At 41.5% G+C, this 20,943-nt stretch overlaps 1 protein-coding gene across 12 annotated transcripts in view; it reads left to right on the top strand.

Annotated features, from left to right (window-relative positions):
* TACC2 (transforming acidic coiled-coil containing protein 2) overlaps positions 1–20,943 on the top strand; it is a 235,694-nt gene that overhangs the window by 80,922 nt on the left and 133,829 nt on the right. For all 12 annotated transcript variants that reach the window (XM_050958914.1, XM_050958913.1, XM_050958906.1 and 9 more), the window contains one exon: positions 518–628. In XM_050958914.1, the coding sequence (XP_050814871.1) occupies positions 518–628 (111 nt within the window). The remainder of the gene's footprint in view (positions 1–517; positions 629–20,943) is intronic.

Genomic DNA, 20,943 nt, shown 5'->3' with positions numbered 1-20,943 from the left:
TACAGCGCTGTATCTTGCAGCGCTCAGGGGGGTGTTTTTTCACACCCCTGAGCACGAAAGTTGCAGCGCTGTAAAGTGCCAGTGTAGCCATGGAATCTAAATAGAAGACAGAAAAAGATGAATACAGAGAGAGAGAGGGGAGCACACCTGCTAATTACATTAACAATGCAATTGATTGTTTGATAATATTAAGTGTTCCCAAAGACATTCAATGAACTGAGATTGCCTTTGTATATTATCTGTGTACTGACTAGGTGTTCATATGTGTAGCTTTCTTGAGCAGGGTTTGTGTAGCTTTCTTAAGCAGGATTAAGCAAAACATTTTGTTGGGAGCTGAAGAATGCCTCAAACGTGGTTTTTATTTTAAAAACAGTAAATGAAATGTGTTTTCTTCTGTGCATTTTTGCAGCACTATTTTGAATTTCTAGCATGAGCATAGATGTTAATTCAAAAGAATATCAACCTAGGACCTCTTCTCCACTAACTAATCATATCACTGCTTTTTCCATAATCTCAGCAACTTCCCTGAGCCTTGTCATTCTCTCCTTCCTGTATCTGAAAAGGATGCTATAGCTGTAACAGCCAAGGCCACCTCAGATGAGGCAAGAGATGACATCAGAATAGAAAGGTACTGTGAAAAGCTTAAGTATTGCATAGAGCAATAATGCTCTATTTAGATGCATTCTTTCTTGGTATTATAGATATGAAAAATATGTAATTGAATAGGAAGGAAAAATAATGTTTATCAATGCCACATTCTTTAAAGTTACAATGATAAAACAGTGATATGAGGGGAAAATTAAGCTCTCTGTCCTCCATCCTTTAATATTATCCATTATGGTGAAAAAATAGGGATTTTACTTCCTTTCTATGTAATTCTGGGACAAAGGCTCAATACAGCATACTTCTCTGAACAAAATATACACTAAAAAAGCCACCAAAGTGTGATAAAGTTTAACAAAAAAATTTATTTTCTTTTGGTCTCCTTAGAAATCTGTTTGTAAACTGATAGATTATGAAATTTGGGATCTAATTTTATCCTATTTCTTGAACTTGGTTTCCTTTGTGTGTGTGTCTGTTTTTAAAAAGGATGGAGGATTCATAGTGTAGTTGTTTTCCAGTGTACTGTACCAGCTGTCTGCCTGGTCTAGAATAGCTCAGAAGCCAAGAAAGAGTGTGTGTACGTGTTTAAATTAGGGTGGGTATCATTCTTTAAATTAATACCTGTGGCAAACAGGGTGAGGTCTTTGGAACAGCTGTTGGCAATTCATAAGTTATTTGCTTAATACTTGCATACACTTGAATTAATTGTCACCTGTTTTTCCACTATGAGTATTTTGTACCAACAAGCAGCTGCTACTTCTGTAAGCACAAATGTAACTTTTATATCTATATGACTGTCAGTACATACGCTATACTGTGTGCAGAGCAATTTGAAATCTCTGTGTGTATATTTCACACAGCAAGGACTTCCAAAGGTAACCAGAGGAGAACCTGCCTTTGTTTAGCCTTGCTTCTTCTAAGAATATGCAATTATATATATATAAAAAAATAGAGCTAAAAAAATCTATTGAGCCAGCTAGTTTATCCCCTGTTGTTTGAGAGTATTGACCAGTCCATTTTTAGATAACTCAAGAACAGGGGCTTCCTTCACTTTCCTTGGCAGATTGTTCCACAATCCAGTGGGTCTCATTGTTAGCAAATATTTCCAGATATGCAGCCTAAAACGTCTTTTGTTTAATTTCATACTCTGTCCCATGTATCCCGGTCCCAGGATCTTCTGCCTTAAAAAAGTGGTATCCTTTTGTCCCTTTGCTATAGTAAATATCCAGGGTAAAATTTACAGACGTGAGGAAAATGGCACATAAATTTGGGCTTGCGATGTCTATCTGCATTAGGGCAGAGGAGATTCCAGTCATGAAAAATCCCAAACCAGGGTATTTGAGTGGAAATAGGTGTTTTGTTAGGAAAAGGAAATTGGTGTGTCTTGTGTTACGTAAGGAGTAGTTTTCAACCCCGGTCCATTCCAAGATACCTTATAGTGAAACTTCAGTTGTGTTGGATAGAAGGGGCCTAAATTATTGTTGTTTTTTTATCCACCTTTTTAGATGATGGAATTCTTAATTTTCAGGACCATCCTCTACTTTCTAGTTGAAGTAGGGGCTAGGTGGTTGCTTCTGTGGTGGTGGTACAAGTGGGAGATCCAAACAGTGCCCCTTTAACAACCAGGAAAAGTCCTAACCTATGCTGAGACCTTGCCTGGGTAAAGGGGGTATTCCTTCCTCTCTAATGTCCAGCGTTGGGTGGAGGGATTATTTTCAGGAGAGTGGGTTATGCTAGAAATTCTTGTGCTTCTGGGGGAAAGTGGAGCAAAGTGCTACTAGTAGGAACAGGAGGGTTGTGTTGGCAGGTCCCTGATGCAGGCAAAGCTGTTGGTGATTACAGAAGCCTCAGGAGAAGAAGAGGGAGACTATCCTCTCCTTCCTCTTCTCCAGGGGCATCAAACTTCCTTTACTGGTTCCTGCAGTATTGCCAATTCTTGCCATTGTTTGGAAGTCTCATAACATTTGTAGGCTTATTTTAAAGCCCTAGCTCCTGGAGTCTCATGATGATTAAGTGAGAGGGAAAAAAAAATAATTTCCTGCCCTTGTGTCTGCAGAGAATAGCTCAATAATATCACTCCACAGGCCCCAAATCAGGAACCAAACAAAAATACCCAAATTTTATTATTTTCAAAATCCCAAGCCAGTCTCATGATTTTGGAGGGCCTGGATTGCGAGTTTGGAATGCCTGGGGTTGGCAGTACTGCTCAAATCACTTGGTGCTTAGCAGATGGCTACTCCATCACCTACTACTTTCCTCCTGCACATGTTCATTACTAGGGGGAGAAAAGGAGGTATACATAGAAAAGGCCTGAACATGCCCCCAAACAGCAGACCACAAATCCTCAGAACTATGGAGTGATATCACTTTCATTAGATGGGGCCTTTTTTTGCACAAGAGAGTACCAGAATGGCATCCTATGCTCTTGTTGCTGCATAGGTATGCTGAGAGAAGAGGTTCCCTATACAGAGGCACTTCTTGTACAAGTGCAACTGAATAACATAGGCCCCATATATATTTAGGAATCACTGCACCTGCCACTGATATGCCTCCACCTCTGCGGACGAGTAAGGCAGTTATTGAGCAGTGCACCACAACCATTTAGAACAAGATATGAAGAAAATTCTGTATTCAATTGAAAGTGGTGTAGGCATTTGTAGATACATTTCTGGAGCTATACTAGAATTTGGCTGGGACACCAGAACCAATATCCAATTTTGAAAAAGTACCCTGGGAGGTTTAATGATTAAATGCTATGATGTCATTCCCAGATGTGCTGCTTTTATGTGCTAGGAATAGATTAGCTGATTTGGCAAAGTATCCAATTTTTTAGTGGACTTCCAGACAATTCAGAGGGTTGGAGATGCTCAGTTTACTAAACTGGGGTTAGATTGTGTAGATATGGAAGGGGGAGAAGGGTGTAAAGAGCCACAAAGCTGACCACAACTGCAGATATGATTGCACAATCTCTTCTGAGCGCAGTTACCCCAAAGAAGCTATGGCTCCCATTCTGAACCCGGCAGCAGAGCTGACTTGTGGTGAACGAGTGTGCTGCAATTCTTTAAGTGGCATTAGCAACATGCCTGCTGCCCTTGAGTGCCTTGGGAGTTCTGGACGGCATTATGCAATGGTGCTTGTACGCCTAAGCTAGTTGGGAATTTTTCGAGAAAATGTTTTGCTTGTTTTTTGTCCGAACACGCTAATTCATTGAAACTGAAACTTGTGTAAGGAAGATTTCTCGGGTAGCAGAATGAATTTCTTGTGGGGGGAGGAAGGGAAGGAAGCACAGGGACTTGAACTTGAGTTTCCCACACCCCAGGGCTATTGGTTATTCTAGGGTGGGCGTCTCTTTCTTCTTGTTTTCGTTCCACATCGGAATGAAAAGACACGTCAAAACCTCAACATTTTTTGCAAAAATGAAATTCTTGTTTTCTAGCCAGCCCTACTCTAAATCTCTTAGGTGCTTTTGAAAATTGCACCCGATGCCTATTGAAGCTCATGCCATAATGGTGCAGACCCTGTTCCCTCCAATATTTTACATTGGTTTTCATTCTCTTTTATACCTGTATTAAGCTATGTCATTTATAAAGCGAAACAATATTGTTACATGCCAAATAAATCACAGCACTCTATGTCAGAGCAGGGTAAGTTGAAAAACCCTCTTTATTCTATTTACGTAGGCCAGACAGTAATCCTATAAGTAAAATTGGCCTAGACATGTTTTTTAAATTTTCTTTCATGCACTATTCTTGCAGTTGGAAATTGGCAAGATTAGTAAACTGTCTGAAAAGAATGTTGACTCCTTAGTAAATACTGACTTGATCTTTTTTTCCCCTCTGCATAGTAAATACAATATTAAATATTTTAACAGTCTTTCTGAGTGAGGTATGGAATGCATAGCTCTTTCTCAGATTGTGCACTCAAGTAGGTTCTGACTGCTGGAACTTTATGCCTGTTTGAGACCTATGGTGTTTGAAAACAGAATCATTGCGTTAAAATTAATTTTGAATCTGAACTGGGATTATGCAGCTTCCCTTGTTCCACACCCCTCCATTCCCCACTTCAAAATTCACTATTTTATATTTTTTCCTTCTTCAGATATTGCGTATATCTCAGGATTACAACACAGAGAACAAATATAGCTGAAGCTATTCACATAAAATGAAGGATATCTGATTTCATCAGACTTTTTTTTGTCTATTTGCCTTTCTTCCCGGCACTCTAGCATCCATTTTCTTTCTCTCTGTTTTCCAGTCTGTCAATCTCATTCTCCCTCATAGGAATGGCCATTAGTAAAGTGTTATCTTTCTAATCACAAGGGAACTGGTCCTGTAGTCCTTACCCAAATATAACTCCCATGATATCACTGCATTGGCTACACAAAGTGTAGAGTAATTGAGAACCAGATCCATCATAGCATTCTGGTTAAACGTTTTACCTCAATTAATCTATTTATGCACTAAAGGAGATAAGTGCATGAAAGCAAAGAACTAAATATTCATTTACTAATCTATCCCCTGCCAGCTGCAGGTAGACCTTGCTATTTTTCAATTACACTCAAGTATATTTTTGAGAAATATACTCTTAACATAGGTACTGACTTTGACTTGGATACTTCATATGCTTTTAAAGTTAAAAGGTCCCTTAATGCCTCTAGAGAAACATTATTTCTGTTTAATAAAATGTAAGCATTCTGTTAGGAAATGCAGTATTGCTTTGTGATATTTTCAATGTATGAGGAGTCTATGCACTATGACTTCTTAAATTCCTTCCTCTTTTCTTTCTTTCTCATGTATCTAAAACACTTCTTTCTGATTCTTTTATGTTCCTGGTAGTTCTCCCCAGATGTATGTTTCAACCTTGCAACCTCCTTATATTCACCATATGTCAGCGCTCGCTGCTCTCTTTGTACTCTCTTTGCAAATTTGGACATCTTGCAATTAGGTCTATTTTCCCTGTTATGTAAAGAGCGATTAGTCCCAGCCCTGAACCCTGTGGTGGGCAATTCAGAGAAAAGCAGTTATAGACAGTCATTTTCTCTATGACTTTGGGTTGTGGCTTCATTTCATTTTTTTCTGCATCTTGGCACACTTGCATCTTGCTGGTGCCCCCCAATAAAGACTCCTTTTCAGAGATGTTCTAAGATCCAGAATTCCCAGTGTTTCCCTTTTCCTTTGCTTTCCATTTTCACTCTGACTATGCTCTGCAACTACTCCCTCCTTCTCTTTCCTTTCTCTGTTCCTGACTCTTAACTAAGGTCATATGCTCTGTCCTTCCTGACAATTCCTATGGGTGGGACATTGTTTTGTATGAAAAAGGTCAAACATATGTATTGTATGTTCAGAGTGAGATTCAGATGAGTTGAGCGTATAGATTTGGCCAGGCAAATGGCTCAATGCCCATATCTAAATATCAATGACCACAATTGGCAGTACACTTGTAATTTCAAGGGTAAGTGAATGCTTAGAGTTGACTCAAATTTGTGTTTGCCTCTGTGTCTCAGCCAGGGCCACCCGGGGGGGAGGGAGGAAGTGGGGCAATTTGCCCCGGGCCCCACAGGGGCCCCCATGAGAGTTTTTCGGGGTCCTTGGAGCGGCTTCTTTCGCTCTGGGTCTTTGCTGGCGGGGGATCCTTCTGCTCCGGCAGAAGGACACCTGGCCGCTGAATTACCGCCCAAGACCTGGCACTTCGGCAGCGGGGGTCCTGCTTCGGCGGTAATTCGGCAGCGGGGAGCCCCTGCCGCGGGTCTTTGAGGCACTTCGGCGATGGGTCCTGGAGCGGAAGGACCCCCTGCTGCTGAATTACTGCCGAAGCGGGGGCCCCTGCCACCGAAGACCCCAGGCCCCCTGAATCCTCTGGGCGGCCCTGGTCTCAGCCTACCTTATCAAGCACGAAGATACACTCAATAGGCTGTGTGGTACTTGGAGAAGCAAATCCTGTGCAGGCAGTATGTAATCATTCTCACCTGGCACTTTGGACTAAGCACCATAATCATGGCAATTTGAATGTGACATCAGAGAATTTTCAATTAGCATGACATGTAACCTGCATGTTGATATAATGATAGGCTTTCTGTTTGCAAAATAGGCATTGTCCTAGGTGCTTGGAAGCCAAAGTGTGCCTAGTTAATAGCATCTGGGACTTAGGCAAAATTAGCTAAGCTTTAGCATTCAGGTACTGCTTGCTGCTGGTGCTGTATACCTGCATGAAAAGTTCTGGATCAGTCTTTCTGTCTTGCATACTTATTGTCACAGTTTCAAGGTAATTGCACCTGTTTTGCCCCTCCATGGTCCACTTCAGGAGGTCAGTGGTCTGAGGTCTTAGGTCTCTAGCCATCATCTGTCTCTGAGCAGAGGCCCTTGTCCAGCTCCCTCCTGACCAGGGGTTTTGAGGCTGCACAGCTCTGTCTTACACTGTGATATCCTCAGGGAGCCAGTCTGCCAGTGTATTGCTTTCTGTGCAAGGGCTATGAACGGTGTATTGCCAGCAGTTACAAGTTACCACATAGCTCTTTCTAAGCAAGAACATTTATTCTTAAGGTAAAAGCATGCCAGGGAAAACCTAATAAACAGCTTTAAAGACTCACCAAACATACCAGGGGTCACCCATCAGTCTCATGCAGCCCTAGTAGGCTGAAGTCTTTCCAACCCTGCCACAAAGGGTGCCCCCTCCCCTCGCCTTGGACAGAAAGTCCTGTCAGTTTGTTGAGACTTTAGTCACCACAGTCGTAGGTGTCTTTGCTGTGAACTCTCTAAGGGTACATTCCTGGAAGATGCTGAGTGCCTTCCAAGATCGGGACCTAATTTAGTGAAAATCACTGAATGTGTTTCAAACATATCAGGGTCTCTCCTCTTTTGTAAGCTCAGTCTCGCCTCCTTCCTTTCTTTGAAAGCCATCCATAGGACTCTCTCCATCAGACCTCCTTCCGTCCTGATCTTCTTTTGGTAAAGAGTTCAGTAAGACTCTGGTTTCTAGAATGTTTTTACTTTAAATGCTTTCATTTCCCTTCACCACCACCTGATAAGTCCCAGTGGAGGGAGCCTGGAAAAATAGATAGGTCTTCACAGCATAGTCTGAAAGTCAACAAACATTAGTCCAGATTCTCTGCTCCAGTGCAGTGATACCAACAGAAAATTTAGCACTTGGCCTTGAAAGGCGTGTCTATGCTGCAATAAAAGACCTGTGGCATGGTCACAGCTGGGGGCTGTGCGCCAGGGCTAAATATTGCAGTGTAGATGTCCAGGGTTGGCCTGGAGTCCAGGCTCTAAAACCTCATGGTGGGTAACAAAGCCCAGGCTCCAGCCTGAGCCTAGATGTCTACCCTGCAGTTTTAGCCCCACAAGCCGGAGTCAGCTGACCGGGGCTCTGAGACTCAGTGCAGTGAAGTTTTTTTATTGCAGTGTAGACACACCCTAAAGACCAGCAGCAGGGATGCATTGCAGAATCAAGTGTTCTTTGCCAGGTATGCCCTGCCTAACATTCCCTTCGTGTTTAAAGTGGGAAGTTGTTAGCTTGAGCCCTTCAGATTCTCTCAACTGCCCCAGTAGCAAACGAAGGAGGTAGGAGATCTGTAAATTGGACAGGACCTAAACTGGTTGCCAGTCTGGCCCATAATTAGCCACTCTTTTTTATCCACACATGCACTGATTTATTTTGATGTTGTGGACAGATGCAATCTGTGACCAGTGTTCCTAGAAAGTGTAGGTTCCAGTTCTGATGACGTGCTCTGTGCTTACTGAGCCCATGCAAAGCTCAGGGAAGGGAAACATGCTTGCTTTTATGCTCCTGTTCGCAGGCACCTGAAGGTCACCAACCTGCCTTTACTCCTTTGAACCCCATTGTTTTCACAGCTAACTTGCCTAATGAAAGATAAAACAATGTAATCAGTAAAACCCTTTTGATTTTATGAGCTTACGTGAAGCATTTGGAATTTGTTGTTATGATAACATTGTTATTCACTTCTTGCTGATAGAAGCATCAAAGCTAAGAATAACTCAGCGCTCACTGAAAACTGGATTTGTTTTTCAAAGGGAGGGCAAAATTGATTATACACAGGCTTGCCTGCCATAGCAAGGGTCTGGACTCAATCACTTCTAGTCCTGTCTTCCCAATTGTGCATACAATTGGTTGTTTTCTAACGACTGGGGTAGTTTTACGATTTGTCTGTTTCAAAATTGATTGGTATTAACCCATTATGATAGCTTCATTCCTCCTTTCATTCATGCAAAATATTAAACTGATTACTGTGGCAGTCTACAAGAATTGTGTGACTATTTGATTAAATTTGTTGAAAATGCTACAGTGATATGTGAAACTTCTGCAGTAGGATTCCTCTCCACAAAGTCCTGCTATTTGTTTGTTTGCTTCCTTTGTTTGTTTCTTTTCACAAATAACAGCTGGGCTTGCCAAAGGGATTGATCACTGAGTTTTACAAAACTTTCAGCAAACTTGGGCTGATTTTCAAGATAGCTTGGGCCAATTTTTGTTTTCAGCTGGAAACTATGCAAAAGTCTTTGGTTTCCTATATTCTGACCCCAGACCAGGAAAAATTTGATGGTTCCAAATTTGCTCAAACCTGAAACTCAGTGATACTCTGGAGGTTCAAACCCCTATGCAAAACTTAACTTGAAAGAGAGGTTCTCTCAAAGTCTTAAGAAACAAAACTGCTGAGATTTGCACAGCTCTAATGTTCAGCCACCACAAATAGTTCTCATGAGGCTGTATTCATGTATAGGAAACAGCATAAATATAAGGTTCCATTCTGCAGAAAAGGTCTGTGGGTGTTTGTATTTTGTACCCAGTAAAGAGGGGCATAGACAGCTTGTTTATTGGGGGTGGGGGAAAGGGAATATTTTGAGATCTGACTCATGAGTTTTTTGAAAACATGAGGCTGGCTATATTGCCATAGTGTGTTGAAAAACCTCAGATTAAGTTCACAGCTGAAGAGGGGAGTGCTGGCCCGGCTACCACTAATGGTGCTAGGGTCACTATTAGCTCCCAGCCAGATGTCTGCCTGCATTGAGGCAGCTCCTCTAGCCACAAGGACGGGCAGCTTCAGTAGCATGGTCTCACGGATTAAATGGGACAGATCCCTGCTTTGATAGTGACTCCCACTGTGGCCTTCGTCATGTCACATAGTGCAGAGTTTTCAAACGTGGGCACCTAAAGTTAGGCATTTGAATCCAGAATTAAAGACTTGGTGCTTAACTTTGGACACCCAGGTTGAAAGTGCTGGCCCTTAAGCTCTCTGTGCCTCAGTTTCCATATTTGTAAAATAGGACTGTGATGAGGTAGCCTGCTCTCTTAAGGATAGTGGTTGCTACTAGTCAGCCCACCTGTCACATGGCTTGGCCCTTTAAGGTTTGAAAGAGCCAATATTTTGAGAGAGAGGGAGGAAGTGGTCAGGAATAATTACTGCTTGAGAGAAAATCCCATCACTGTATCCCAAAGGGCCCTAGGACCAGGAGCCTTGTAGAGAGGGTGGGGGCAAGGCTCCCCTCTCACCCAACCAATTGAGGGTGAGCTGGGAGTAGGGGACCCAACTGTCTCCTCCCTCATAGCAATGCAGACACCATCAATAGAAGAATGCTGCCTGATGGATCCTCCTAGCCTGAGTGTTAATTAAGGGGAAATGGACCAAGCAAGGGAGAAGCTGGCTCGGGCCTTACGTTATAACCCAGCATCATGGAGGAGAGCTGAGACTTTTATCTATGGAGAGGTAATAACTGCCTGAATTACCCGGCTCCAGAAAGAGGGTTAGGGCTCCTGACAGAAGAAGAGACAGTGTCTGTTTCGTTGATGTGAATATACACTCTGTTCCAGGAGGAGTGGGCCGGGGGGACGGACTCTGGTTCAAAGAGAGACAGGGAGACTGGTTAACTCATGACCTGGTGCCAAGGAGGAGAGCTGGGGGACTCCTGTTTTGAGGGAGTGAGAATTTGAAGCATAATTCCAGCTCCAGGAAGGGGGTTGGGAGACGTGTCTCCTGAACCAGGATGAAGAGCTGAGCAGGACTTTTATAGGGGCCCAAAGATGGGTGTCCTGGGGCAACCAACAAAGTAAGTCACCCTTCCTAGAAAACTGAATAAATCAGACCCCATGATGGGGGTGTGGGTTTTTGAACCAACCTAAGTCTGGTAATTGATTGAAAAAAACTTGGGGGAAGAAAGGGGTGGTTCTGAGTGCAGTGTGCCACCCAGGCTACAAGGAGTCTCACCTCTTGGTAGAGGCTAATGATAAACTTCCCTCTCTCTCAAAGGGGAATGTTTGCAACAGGTTATGTTTGGCCCCAATCCTGTAATGTACCACGTGTGCTGACCTTCCATGGAGCCCAAATGAATACTGTTGATTGCAGGATTGGGACCAAAGTGCTAAAACTCATCAGAATGCGCACAGAACAAGCTGCCTCCCAATTCTCCAGCATCAGACTCTGCTTTTGCAGTTGAGGGTTAGGGATACATACCTCTACCCTCCCAACACACACACACGCACTCCCCTACGTAAACTGTTGTTACGATAATGATGATTTGTTATAGTAGTACACATGCTATGCACTGTCCAAACATAAGAGATGGTCTCTAGCCAGAAGAGAGCTAAATCTAAGCCATTTAATAAATGAAGGCTGTGGAGAAGGGATAAAAACATACAATTCCTTCTTGGGCTTTTCCCCTATAAATATCAATGATCATCAGTTTGTCTAATTTCTTGTAGGTGTCCAAGCAAATATTTGGGGGCTTTTTGGTGAGAAGTGATGTTAAGGGGGAGAGGGCTAGTGGCCTTGTGGTTCACTTGAGGGAGGATACCTCGTGCATAAGGGCTGACTCCATCGCTACTCCTCCAGGCCTCCTGGACAGAAGTCTCACTCAGGTCCTGGACCTTGAGCCATCACTTCTGTTGGGGGTGGAATCACATGATTCTCCCATTCTCAGACTGGGCCTTCGGTTGCAGACCTCAGGTACTAACTGTAGTCACCTCACAGGCCTGACTTAAATTTAGCACTGCAGTTCTTTTCTCTCCAGCAGCTTTGTCCAGTGGTTTATAGTGACAGACTATTAAAACCAATAATTACATTATTTAGAACCCAAGCGTTTAAGAGAAAAACTGGTCTTAAAACAATAAACACCGTATATGCTTGCTGGTCCTTCCCTAAGTCTTACCATTCCCAAGAAGCTGGAGAAAGACCCCAACTTCTTTCAGCTACTCTAGCAGGACCTGTGTTTCTGCCATCCAGGTCAGTTGCTCTCACCAGGAAGAGCACGCTCAACATGCTTTCTGGAGAGTCCTTTTAGCTGTTTAATATCCTTCTGATCTCTAGACTCCTACCAAAACAGCTGCGTAACTTCCGGTTAGAGCCTGGATACAGGCTGCTGTCTTGTAGTTGCCCCCAAAGAGTTTGTTGGGAGGTTGCTTATTCCTTCCCTGGTCATTTTCCATCAGTCCCCTGTTCAGCTAGATCAGTATGTTCATACAGAGATGTCTAATAACACACCGTACAGTAACTTCATTTTACTAATCAGGTCACATACAGTATCCATAAAATTATCAGTGTTCTTGGATTATTATGTAACAACTCCATGTCCACCAGGAGGACCATTGGGGAAGAAATTGAATAAATTGCTGGAGAACTCAAGCAGCAATGGAAGGGGGTTGGGGGCATCACGTTTAATGGCATTGGATGAATGAAGGAGAGAGGGGATGGATTAATTGAGCCAAAAAATCATCTCATGACCCCTCCCCATGGTTACCCAGTTTATTTGTCGTCTGAGACGGTGTTGTTCATTCACATTAATGCAGAGTTGGGTGTGAGCATGGTGTTCAAGAGTCAGTTGGTGGTTTATTCGTTTCAGTGGTTGGAAAGCTAGGACTTGAGTCAGTAATATTTTTGGTGGCAGAGAGTTGGTGGCAACATGTGTTTTCGTCCTGGTAAAAAATGCTAGAACTGGCCCTATCAGCAAGAACTCTGATAAGCTTTGGCTATGGATGTTTGCCAAGATCAAGGGTTGTTGGGAGAGAGGAGCCTTTAATGCAACTCAGTTTCTTCCCTTTTTTTCTTCTGTCCTCTAGGCCTAGTGTACCTGCAAAAGCTATTTTTAAAATGGATTCCAGATGAAAGTGGAGTTGTTCTGTTTCCTCCCCCCTTGACTCCCCATGCACCAGAGGATAGCTGGGAGCCCCCACCTGCACCAGGAAAATCCCATTAACTCTTCTTTTTCCATTCCTGGTTTCCTGCTGCTCAGGTTTGGGGAGGGAGAAGAAGGGACCTGAGAGAGAATCATCCTCTCTAGCAGCTGCTTGTAATATTACCTCTGCTCCAAATCTCAGTTCTTGCTGTCAGTACTGATGCCAATTCTCAGTACTGGAGCTGAGTGAGCTATCTGTAGCAAACCAATTTATTTGTCAAGCTTAACCCTTTTTTGTATTGGTTTCAATGGTAGCCGTGTTAGTCTGTATCAGCAAAAAAAACCCCCAAAAACGAGAAGTCCTTGTGGCACCTTAGAGACTAACAAATGTATTTGGGCATAAGCTTTCATGGACTAGAATCCACTTCATCAGATATAGTCTCTAAGGTGCCACAAGGACTCCTCATTTTTTTTTTAATTAATGATTTTTGCTTTTTCTTAATTTACTGCTAATTGGCAAATGCTTTATGGGGAAAATTGAACGAGGAGGGGTGTGAAAATGGCTGGACAGAAAAGCAAGTCAGAATTAATGAAAATATTAGTGACTTTTCTAAATGCTCAGCTCTGCTTGTTTCATGCTCAGAGCGGTCCAGCTGACATCATTACTGTTAGCCATCTTAATCCATATGAGCATAAACAGGAGGTGTACATAGGGTGACCAGATGTCCTGATTTTATAGGGACAGTCCCGATTTTGGGGTCTTTTTCTTATATAGACTCCTATTACCCCTCACCCCCGTCCCGATTCTTCACACTTGCTGTCTGGTCACCCTGGGCGTACAGTGCTGTTAAGTTCTGTGCCAGACCAAGAGCTGGGCAAAGTTCTGAGAGATCGAGTTCTGAAACTGAGGAAATAAGTCAGTTTTGTCACTTGAATAAGGATTAGCCTGCCCCACAATTGAGCTGTGGGAGTCGGCAGGCTTCCACAGCCATAGCCTTGCAGAGTCTTAACTTTGCTGAATTGAACCTCTATAGTTCAGCATTTATATCAAATACCCGAACTCAACATTTGGTGAGCAGTGAATCTATTAAATCTTCTATTATATGAACTAGATTTACATATAAAATAGCCTGGTGATTAACCCCTTGGTTGCTGGCAACTTGTATATACACTGCGGCCACAGAACAGTAAACATCAATGGAAAATAAGGATATAATTCCATGTTCACAGGGACATATTTATGTTGTGGTGACCTACATCCATAGACAATTGAAGAGATTAATTAGGAATGCAGCTAACCCTTTCCGTTTCATTGTGCTACAGGGCTATAGCATATGTTTCTGGAATTTAACGACACACTTAAATGGTCTGAATTTAAGTTTACAACTCTAAACAAGTAAGGCTTCAATAATAGCTAGTAAAACTAGGCAGAACCTTGCCTGCATCTTGGAACTTTGGAAAGTTCGTCTTTCAAGTTAGGCCAAGCACTCTGCCAACATCAACAATCAAGAGTTCCACAAAGTGTCTTTAAAAATTAAATATCAAGTTATGTGGCTTGGCTGCATGGATTGTTGTTTATTTTGTAATCATTTAATTTGTACAAGTCTTTGGTGTCATACAGAGTGGAAAGTGTTGTGAAAACTCAAAACAGCTATCAGCTTGTCATGACTCAAAAAGTCTTGGAAGAAACTTTGTAACAGACTGACGAGAAAAGAATGAAAACCACGTGTCAGTCTCACTGGCTTACTCTGTGTGTGTGAGTGAGAAAGAGAGAGAGAGAGACTGTGTGTGTGTGTGAGAGGGAGCCTGTATGTGTAAGAAAGAGCAAGCTGAAAATTCCTACAAATTCAGGAGCAGTTTGCTTAATGATCGCTTAGGTCCTTTCCTCTCAAGCGCGGTGTAAATGTCCAGAAATGCAGAGGCGTGCCACAATAACGCAGCCCTGCATTCCTTTGACCCCAAGCAGGATCAGATGCTTTTGAAGCAATTGCATGTTTGTTAGATACTGGCCTTTCCTTGGGGAGCCTCATGGGAGGAGCCTTTGTCAGACGGCTCCAGTTTTATAGTCATTGGCCTTTTGTGTGTTTCAACTTTCAAACAGCCTTCCATTCAGAAGAGAAGCACTTTGGAAATGCAGCACCAAACACAGATTTCTGGAATATTTCTTTGGCTGACTGGGATAAGTTTTTACTTTCAGTGGATTCAGCAGTGAATATAGTTAAGTCAATCGTCCCGTTAAAGTCTGACTTTGAAAGGATGGAAGTTTAGAAATTGCTCTCATAAAGGAATCTGTGTTAAATTGGTGGGCGTGGTTTTGTTTTGTTTTGTATCTTTGAGCTGAGGATGATTTGGAATGGCAGAGCTGGTTATTATTTCTTGACACTGGTAAGTGTGAATTGTTTGAGAAAAATGGTTATGCAACTAAACTTATGTATGGGTTGGTTTTGAAAATCACTTAAAAAAAAGCATTTGGGGATTAAAAATTAAAAGTAATTTGTTTCTATCCTGCCATGCAAACTCTTTATTTCTCTTTATAAAATATATCACACTTTTTTTTGCTGTTTCCACACTGTTCTCCATTCACTTTTGAAGAGTAACATGTCTTTCAGCATTCATATTGAGCAGAATGTTGTCTTTTCATATAGCTCTATATTGAGCTTTTTAAGAGTCTTGAGTTAGATGTGGATTAACTATCATTATCGCAAAGTAGCTGAAAATACTTGGATTTTGTGGATATTGCCATAGAATGTGGTTGGATTCCTTTTAGACTCTCGTATCAGCATGTGTTTAGCAGTTCAGTGGAGACTTGCGGGTTAGTTATATTGCACAATGAAACTTCTGACTCAAGTTTACTATTCATAAATTGGAGACTTTTAAATTCTATAAAAATTACATCATAGTATGACTAAGTACTCTGTTCTTCTAAAAAGCTGAAATACAACTGTAACATTTGTGGCAGTAATGTAGCAAATGCATTATGCTTATTCATCTTGTGTAATTATTTATATTTGTAATATTTCATGCAACTTCTTACTGCTATTTACAGATGGCATAGCGAAAAGTATTTTCATCTATGATGCTCTTTCTGTACATTTACTTTACAGGCTTTTTTAAACTACAGTATAAGTACATACTGACTATGGTATGCCATCTTAAATTGTAGTTTTAAATTTGATCGTACTAATATAACATTCCATACAATTAGACTTTCTCTTCTATCTTAATGATCAACTGTGTTTTTTCACATTAATATGGTAAATTGAGTATACAAGTAGAGAAAAATGAAGGGACTTCCAAAGTGGTATGTGCTTGGAAGGAATATTTGAGAGGGATTTCAGGCTGTAAAGTAATTTATGACTTAACATCACTACCTGCTCAGGGAACTTCTTTATCATGTCAGTATTTCCATAAATACTGCCAGAAAAGTAACACTTCAGAAAATTACTCTTTCCTATTGGGTGCTTTGATTGGCTGAGACTATGATGCCATTGTCTTCCAGTTAGTATGTGGTATTTTGTGATTACTGGCAGGGACTGCAAAATGCAACATAAGTTGAGTTGGGGTTGTCTCTAGAAGATGGGTATCTCCCTTGAGGAAATCATTTGAAAAGATTCTACTTAGAAACAATTCAGCTTCTATTCAATACAGCTTGTTGCATTTATCTTCCTTCCATTCTTTGTCACCAAGGATATTTTGCACACAGAGAGGATTTCCTTGTGCCTTGAAGCCACTGTGTTGGGTGGAAGCAGGGTGGAGCTGTATCCCAGGAGGGGTTTCAGGAAGCCTAGTGTTTCAGGCAGGCTTTTTTTAAAGAGCTTCTGAGGAGTCCAGCTACTATGCCAACCATTTGGAAGTTATAGTTTGTGCTGTCCTTTGAGCCAGGCCAACTTTGCTGCTTATCCCTCCTATCACCTGACTTCCTTTGGGATAGCTAATGCTTCAGGTGACACTAATTGTGCTCTTGCACATACGGCAATTGTGCCCAGTCACTGTGTGGAGCTGTATGCACTGGGTAGAGGGTTCTTGCTGCCAATCTATTCTCTTCTGCACATTCACCTAGCATCCATGCACATTCTGGTTGAGGATCTTTGTTTCTGAAGAATTCCTCTGGCTGCTTATTCCTCATATGAAGGCCTCATAAATTTGTGACATCAGAATTATTTCCGCAGAAGCCATTACTGGTATCCTGGCAAGAACTATGGCTTCTGGTGAATGGTAGAGAAAAGAATAGTTAGAGAAGGAATGTTATGGACAGCTGGCACAGCTTAGGGCAACTGCACCTGTACTTTTCCTTAGTGGTTCAGCAAGGGCACCTATTCCTAGACTTCTGGCTCCCCAGCTGTTGCCTTTCTTGGGTAGAGACCCACATTGCTGTCCCTTGTGACTGGGATATTTCCAGACTGCACAGTTCTCTGCCTTCACTGTATTATTTCCAGCAAAAGACAGTGTGCCTAAGCAGGCCTGCTTCACTTCTCTCCTCTCCTCAGAGACCTGACGTGGTGTAATTGCTACAGCGCTGATATCACTCAGTTCTTCCAAGCAAGCATATTTTATCCTTAAGGTAAAAATGTTACAGAAAAATACATATTAAAAACAATGAAAGAACCTACATGTGTTCTACTAAGTTGACCAGAGATTTCTCTCACACACCCATCTCCACATGGGCTCTGGTCAGTGTCTGTCCTTCCAGCCCTTCCCTAAGGAGTCCGTTTTCTGGATCGGAATAAAACCCCTGAGCCTGTTTAGAAGCAGGCTATTTGTCCATAAACCCTTTCTTTGTCTGTTAGTCCCTGGAGAATTCAGTTTGAACTAGTATAACTGAACCTCTCCAGGGTGTGGCTTCAAAGGGCTGATAACTGGAGGAATCATATTAGCATACCCCCTTCTCCTAAAGAAGATCCATACAATCTCACAATAACTCATACACAATTGGATATTTAATACAGTGGACCCCAAGGTATTAAACTCAGTAAAGTTTGTCCAAGTTAATGTTATATTTCTCGGAACAACATATTATATTTATTACCCATATAGGATAAGTATAAAATTGAAGAATTAGTTAACTTAAGTTTGGTTAAGGAAATGTATTTGTGTTGTAAAGAAAGGCCTGGACTAGCAAGTACTGTAGAAAGAAGGCTTAAAAATAATGAGTTATAAAGCCAAAAGGAAAGAAGTATGGCAAATGTTTGGTTCAAAGAATAACAAATGAGATAAGAAGAAGTTTCTAAAAAGAAGGCCTTTTATTGATAGAGCTGACTGCAGATGGTTAAATCAAAGAAAGGAAAAAAAAATCTGAATTAAAATAAGCCAACACAGCTCTTCCCCAACCCACACACCAGTGTTAAAGCCTGTGTGAACCTCAGTGCAACGGGAAAACTGTTGAACAGCAAGAACGGCTGGGATGGAGAGGAAAGGCCTTGGAAGAAAGAGGGTTGTAAATTTTATCTGAATTAAGAGGGGAAATAAGGGTGAATAAGCAAATTGGTCAGTAACTGGCAATGACATCACCTGTTTATTAAAAGGCATAAAAAAGTAAACACTTAAATGGTTCATTGCTAATATCTGCCTGACCACATTGGAGCCAGCCTATAGGGGTTTAAGCATCCCTGGGTTAGCCCGTTTGTAAGTGTCTTAATCAAATACTTATAAACGTTTTGTTACTGTTTGAATGTAGTAAATTGCTTATTAGATAGGCTTTTGTTAGAAAAACCTGACTCTGGTGTATACTATGGAGAGCTAACTTTAGTAGTTGCTGTCCTTCTGCTGTGACACTTAAGAGAACTCTCCTAAATGTCCTTGAAGGAGGTATTATAGAGGAAGGAGTATGTTATTTGTCTTTCACTGCTGTGGAGTTAACACTTTTGATTTGTTTATCAGAGTGAGATACTGTTTGCTTCTGACACCAGCACAGAAATGGCTTGTTCCTTCTTAAGCCTGTTAAATAATCTTTGTAGGAATCTCAGAGATCATAAAATGTAAAAGCATTTGGGGTGTGCAGAGTGATTACAGCAGCTTATCTTGCTGTTCTGCCCTGAATTCAACCTTGATGTCATCAAGGATAACTAATTTGTGGAGTAAACTTCCAAAGAAAGCAGGAGAAGCTAAAACTCTGCACCTATCCTAGGAGGAGTGAGCCAAGCACTTATTGAAATAAAAGGAACATTAATCATGCATCGGACGAAGTGGTTATTCACCCATGAAAGCTCACGGTCCAATACATCTGTTAGGCCAGGTCCACACTACAGCGTTAAATCGATTTAAACAGCATTAAATTGATTTAAGGCTGTAACCGTCCACACTACAAGGCACTTAAAATCGATTTTAAGGGGTCTTAAAATCGATTTCTGTACTCCAGCTAAACGAAAGGAGTAACTCTAAAATCGATATTACTAAATCGATTTAGGGTTAGTGTGGACGGATATCGAAGTTATTGGTCCTATTCTTTTACTGAGCTACCCAGAATGCACCGCTCCGGAAATCGATGGTACCCTGGGACCATGGACGCACACCACCGAAGTAATATGCCCTAATGTGGACGCGTAAAATCGATTTTATAAAAACTGTTTTATAAAATCGATTTTACTAATATCGATTTAAAGCTGTAGTGTGGACGTAGGCTTAGTCTATAAGGTGCCACAGGACTCTTTGCTGATTAATCAATATAGGCAAGTAGTTGGACTAACTTAGATGGGCTACTGGACCTCTTCCCATTATAAAATGTTGCTAATATGTGGTATACTAACAGGACACTTAGAGACATTATATAATTAACCCTCACAACAGCCTTGTGCATTGGTGAGTACTGTTGCACATATTTTGTAAGCTGAGGCTCAGAGAGACTGTTTAGCCTAATATCAGTCCTGGGTTATATATGTGGTATTACTATTAACTCAGGGAGTCTTGTATCCCAGACCAGTTCTAACCACTAGACAACATTCCCTTCCTATACCTCTTCTCTAAAAATATGCTGGGCCAACAACACAAACACAGTCCTTCCTTTATAAGTATTTTGTGTTATTCTCCAGCATTTTCCTTAATTGCTTCAAGCAGGACTGGATCTACCATATATTAAAAACAGGCAGTCACACAGGGCTGCATGATATTAAGAATGGCAATGCGATATGCAGATAACTGGAGGATAGCGGGACTTGGACACTTACTGGTTTTGTCAGAGCAGACCTGAGCCTGTTATTGACAGGCTGCAAAGGGCGCCGTAGCCAACTCTCCTGCACTGAAAGAACATGAAGGGGAAGGAATAAAAGGGAGTGTATTGATCAGCCTGGAGGATTCACTCCCATCCCCTTAACCTCCTGACTTCAAGATTTTTAAAAACTTTAGTGTAAAATTGTCATTTAGGGCAGTGATGCCCAACCTTATTACACAGGAGGGCCACATAAACCAAAGCACAACCTAGTGTGGGCCAAACAGATTCTACACGTTTTAATAAGATTTAAAGTCACATATTTTAAGTTCAACTTGTTTCATGAGTATTTAGATAGGTTGTTTCTAGGTACAGTATTGTCTGTTTACACACTTGCGTAAACTAAAATGATGTAAACATGATGACAGAATGCTTATGAATCATCCATTAGTGCATTTTCTTGAAGCAGACTCCGGACCTTATGAAATGCTAGTCTGGTGGGTCACGTGCGGCCCACAGGCCATAGGTTGGGCACCCCTGTTTTAGGGTACAGATATTGTGGATAAACAATGGGAGACCTGTACATGGATCCAAGACAATATTTAGCCCTAATTTTGTAAGCAAAGCTATAGTCATCTCTGATGTGTCACGTGTGTCAGCACTCATTGTCACGTGTGTCAGCAAACCACTTAAACCTTGCTTTTACCTATTTAAAAAATAAAATTTTACCTGTGTCAAAATTAGCTGCATTTTTTTTTTTATTAAAGCAGGACTTGAGTCTCTCAAATAGAAGGAATATCACAGTTGCATGCTGTTATTCGCTATTCATTTATATTTAATGCTCATCAGGAATTTGGGGAAAACTTCATCTGAGAGACTCATTAGTGACTTTATGTATGTGCTTCCCCAGCAATGATTTGAAAATGTGTCTCCTCAAGGCCAAGCAGATACCTTAAGATTAAAACTGTAAAACACTAGAGACCAAGGACATTTGTTGATAGAAGTCTTAGCCGGGTGACATACTGATTGCAAACTGAGCCCTTTGGTCTTTTGACTGAATTTATAGTGTGCTAGCTGCAG

The sequence above is a fragment of the Gopherus flavomarginatus genome, chromosome 6 (genome assembly GCF_025201925.1).
Source record: "Gopherus flavomarginatus isolate rGopFla2 chromosome 6, rGopFla2.mat.asm, whole genome shotgun sequence".
In the NCBI taxonomy this organism is placed as follows: domain Eukaryota; kingdom Metazoa; phylum Chordata; order Testudines; family Testudinidae; genus Gopherus; species Gopherus flavomarginatus.
Note: the sequence above shows the minus strand (reverse complement) of the source record. Positions and strands in the feature narration are given on the sequence as shown.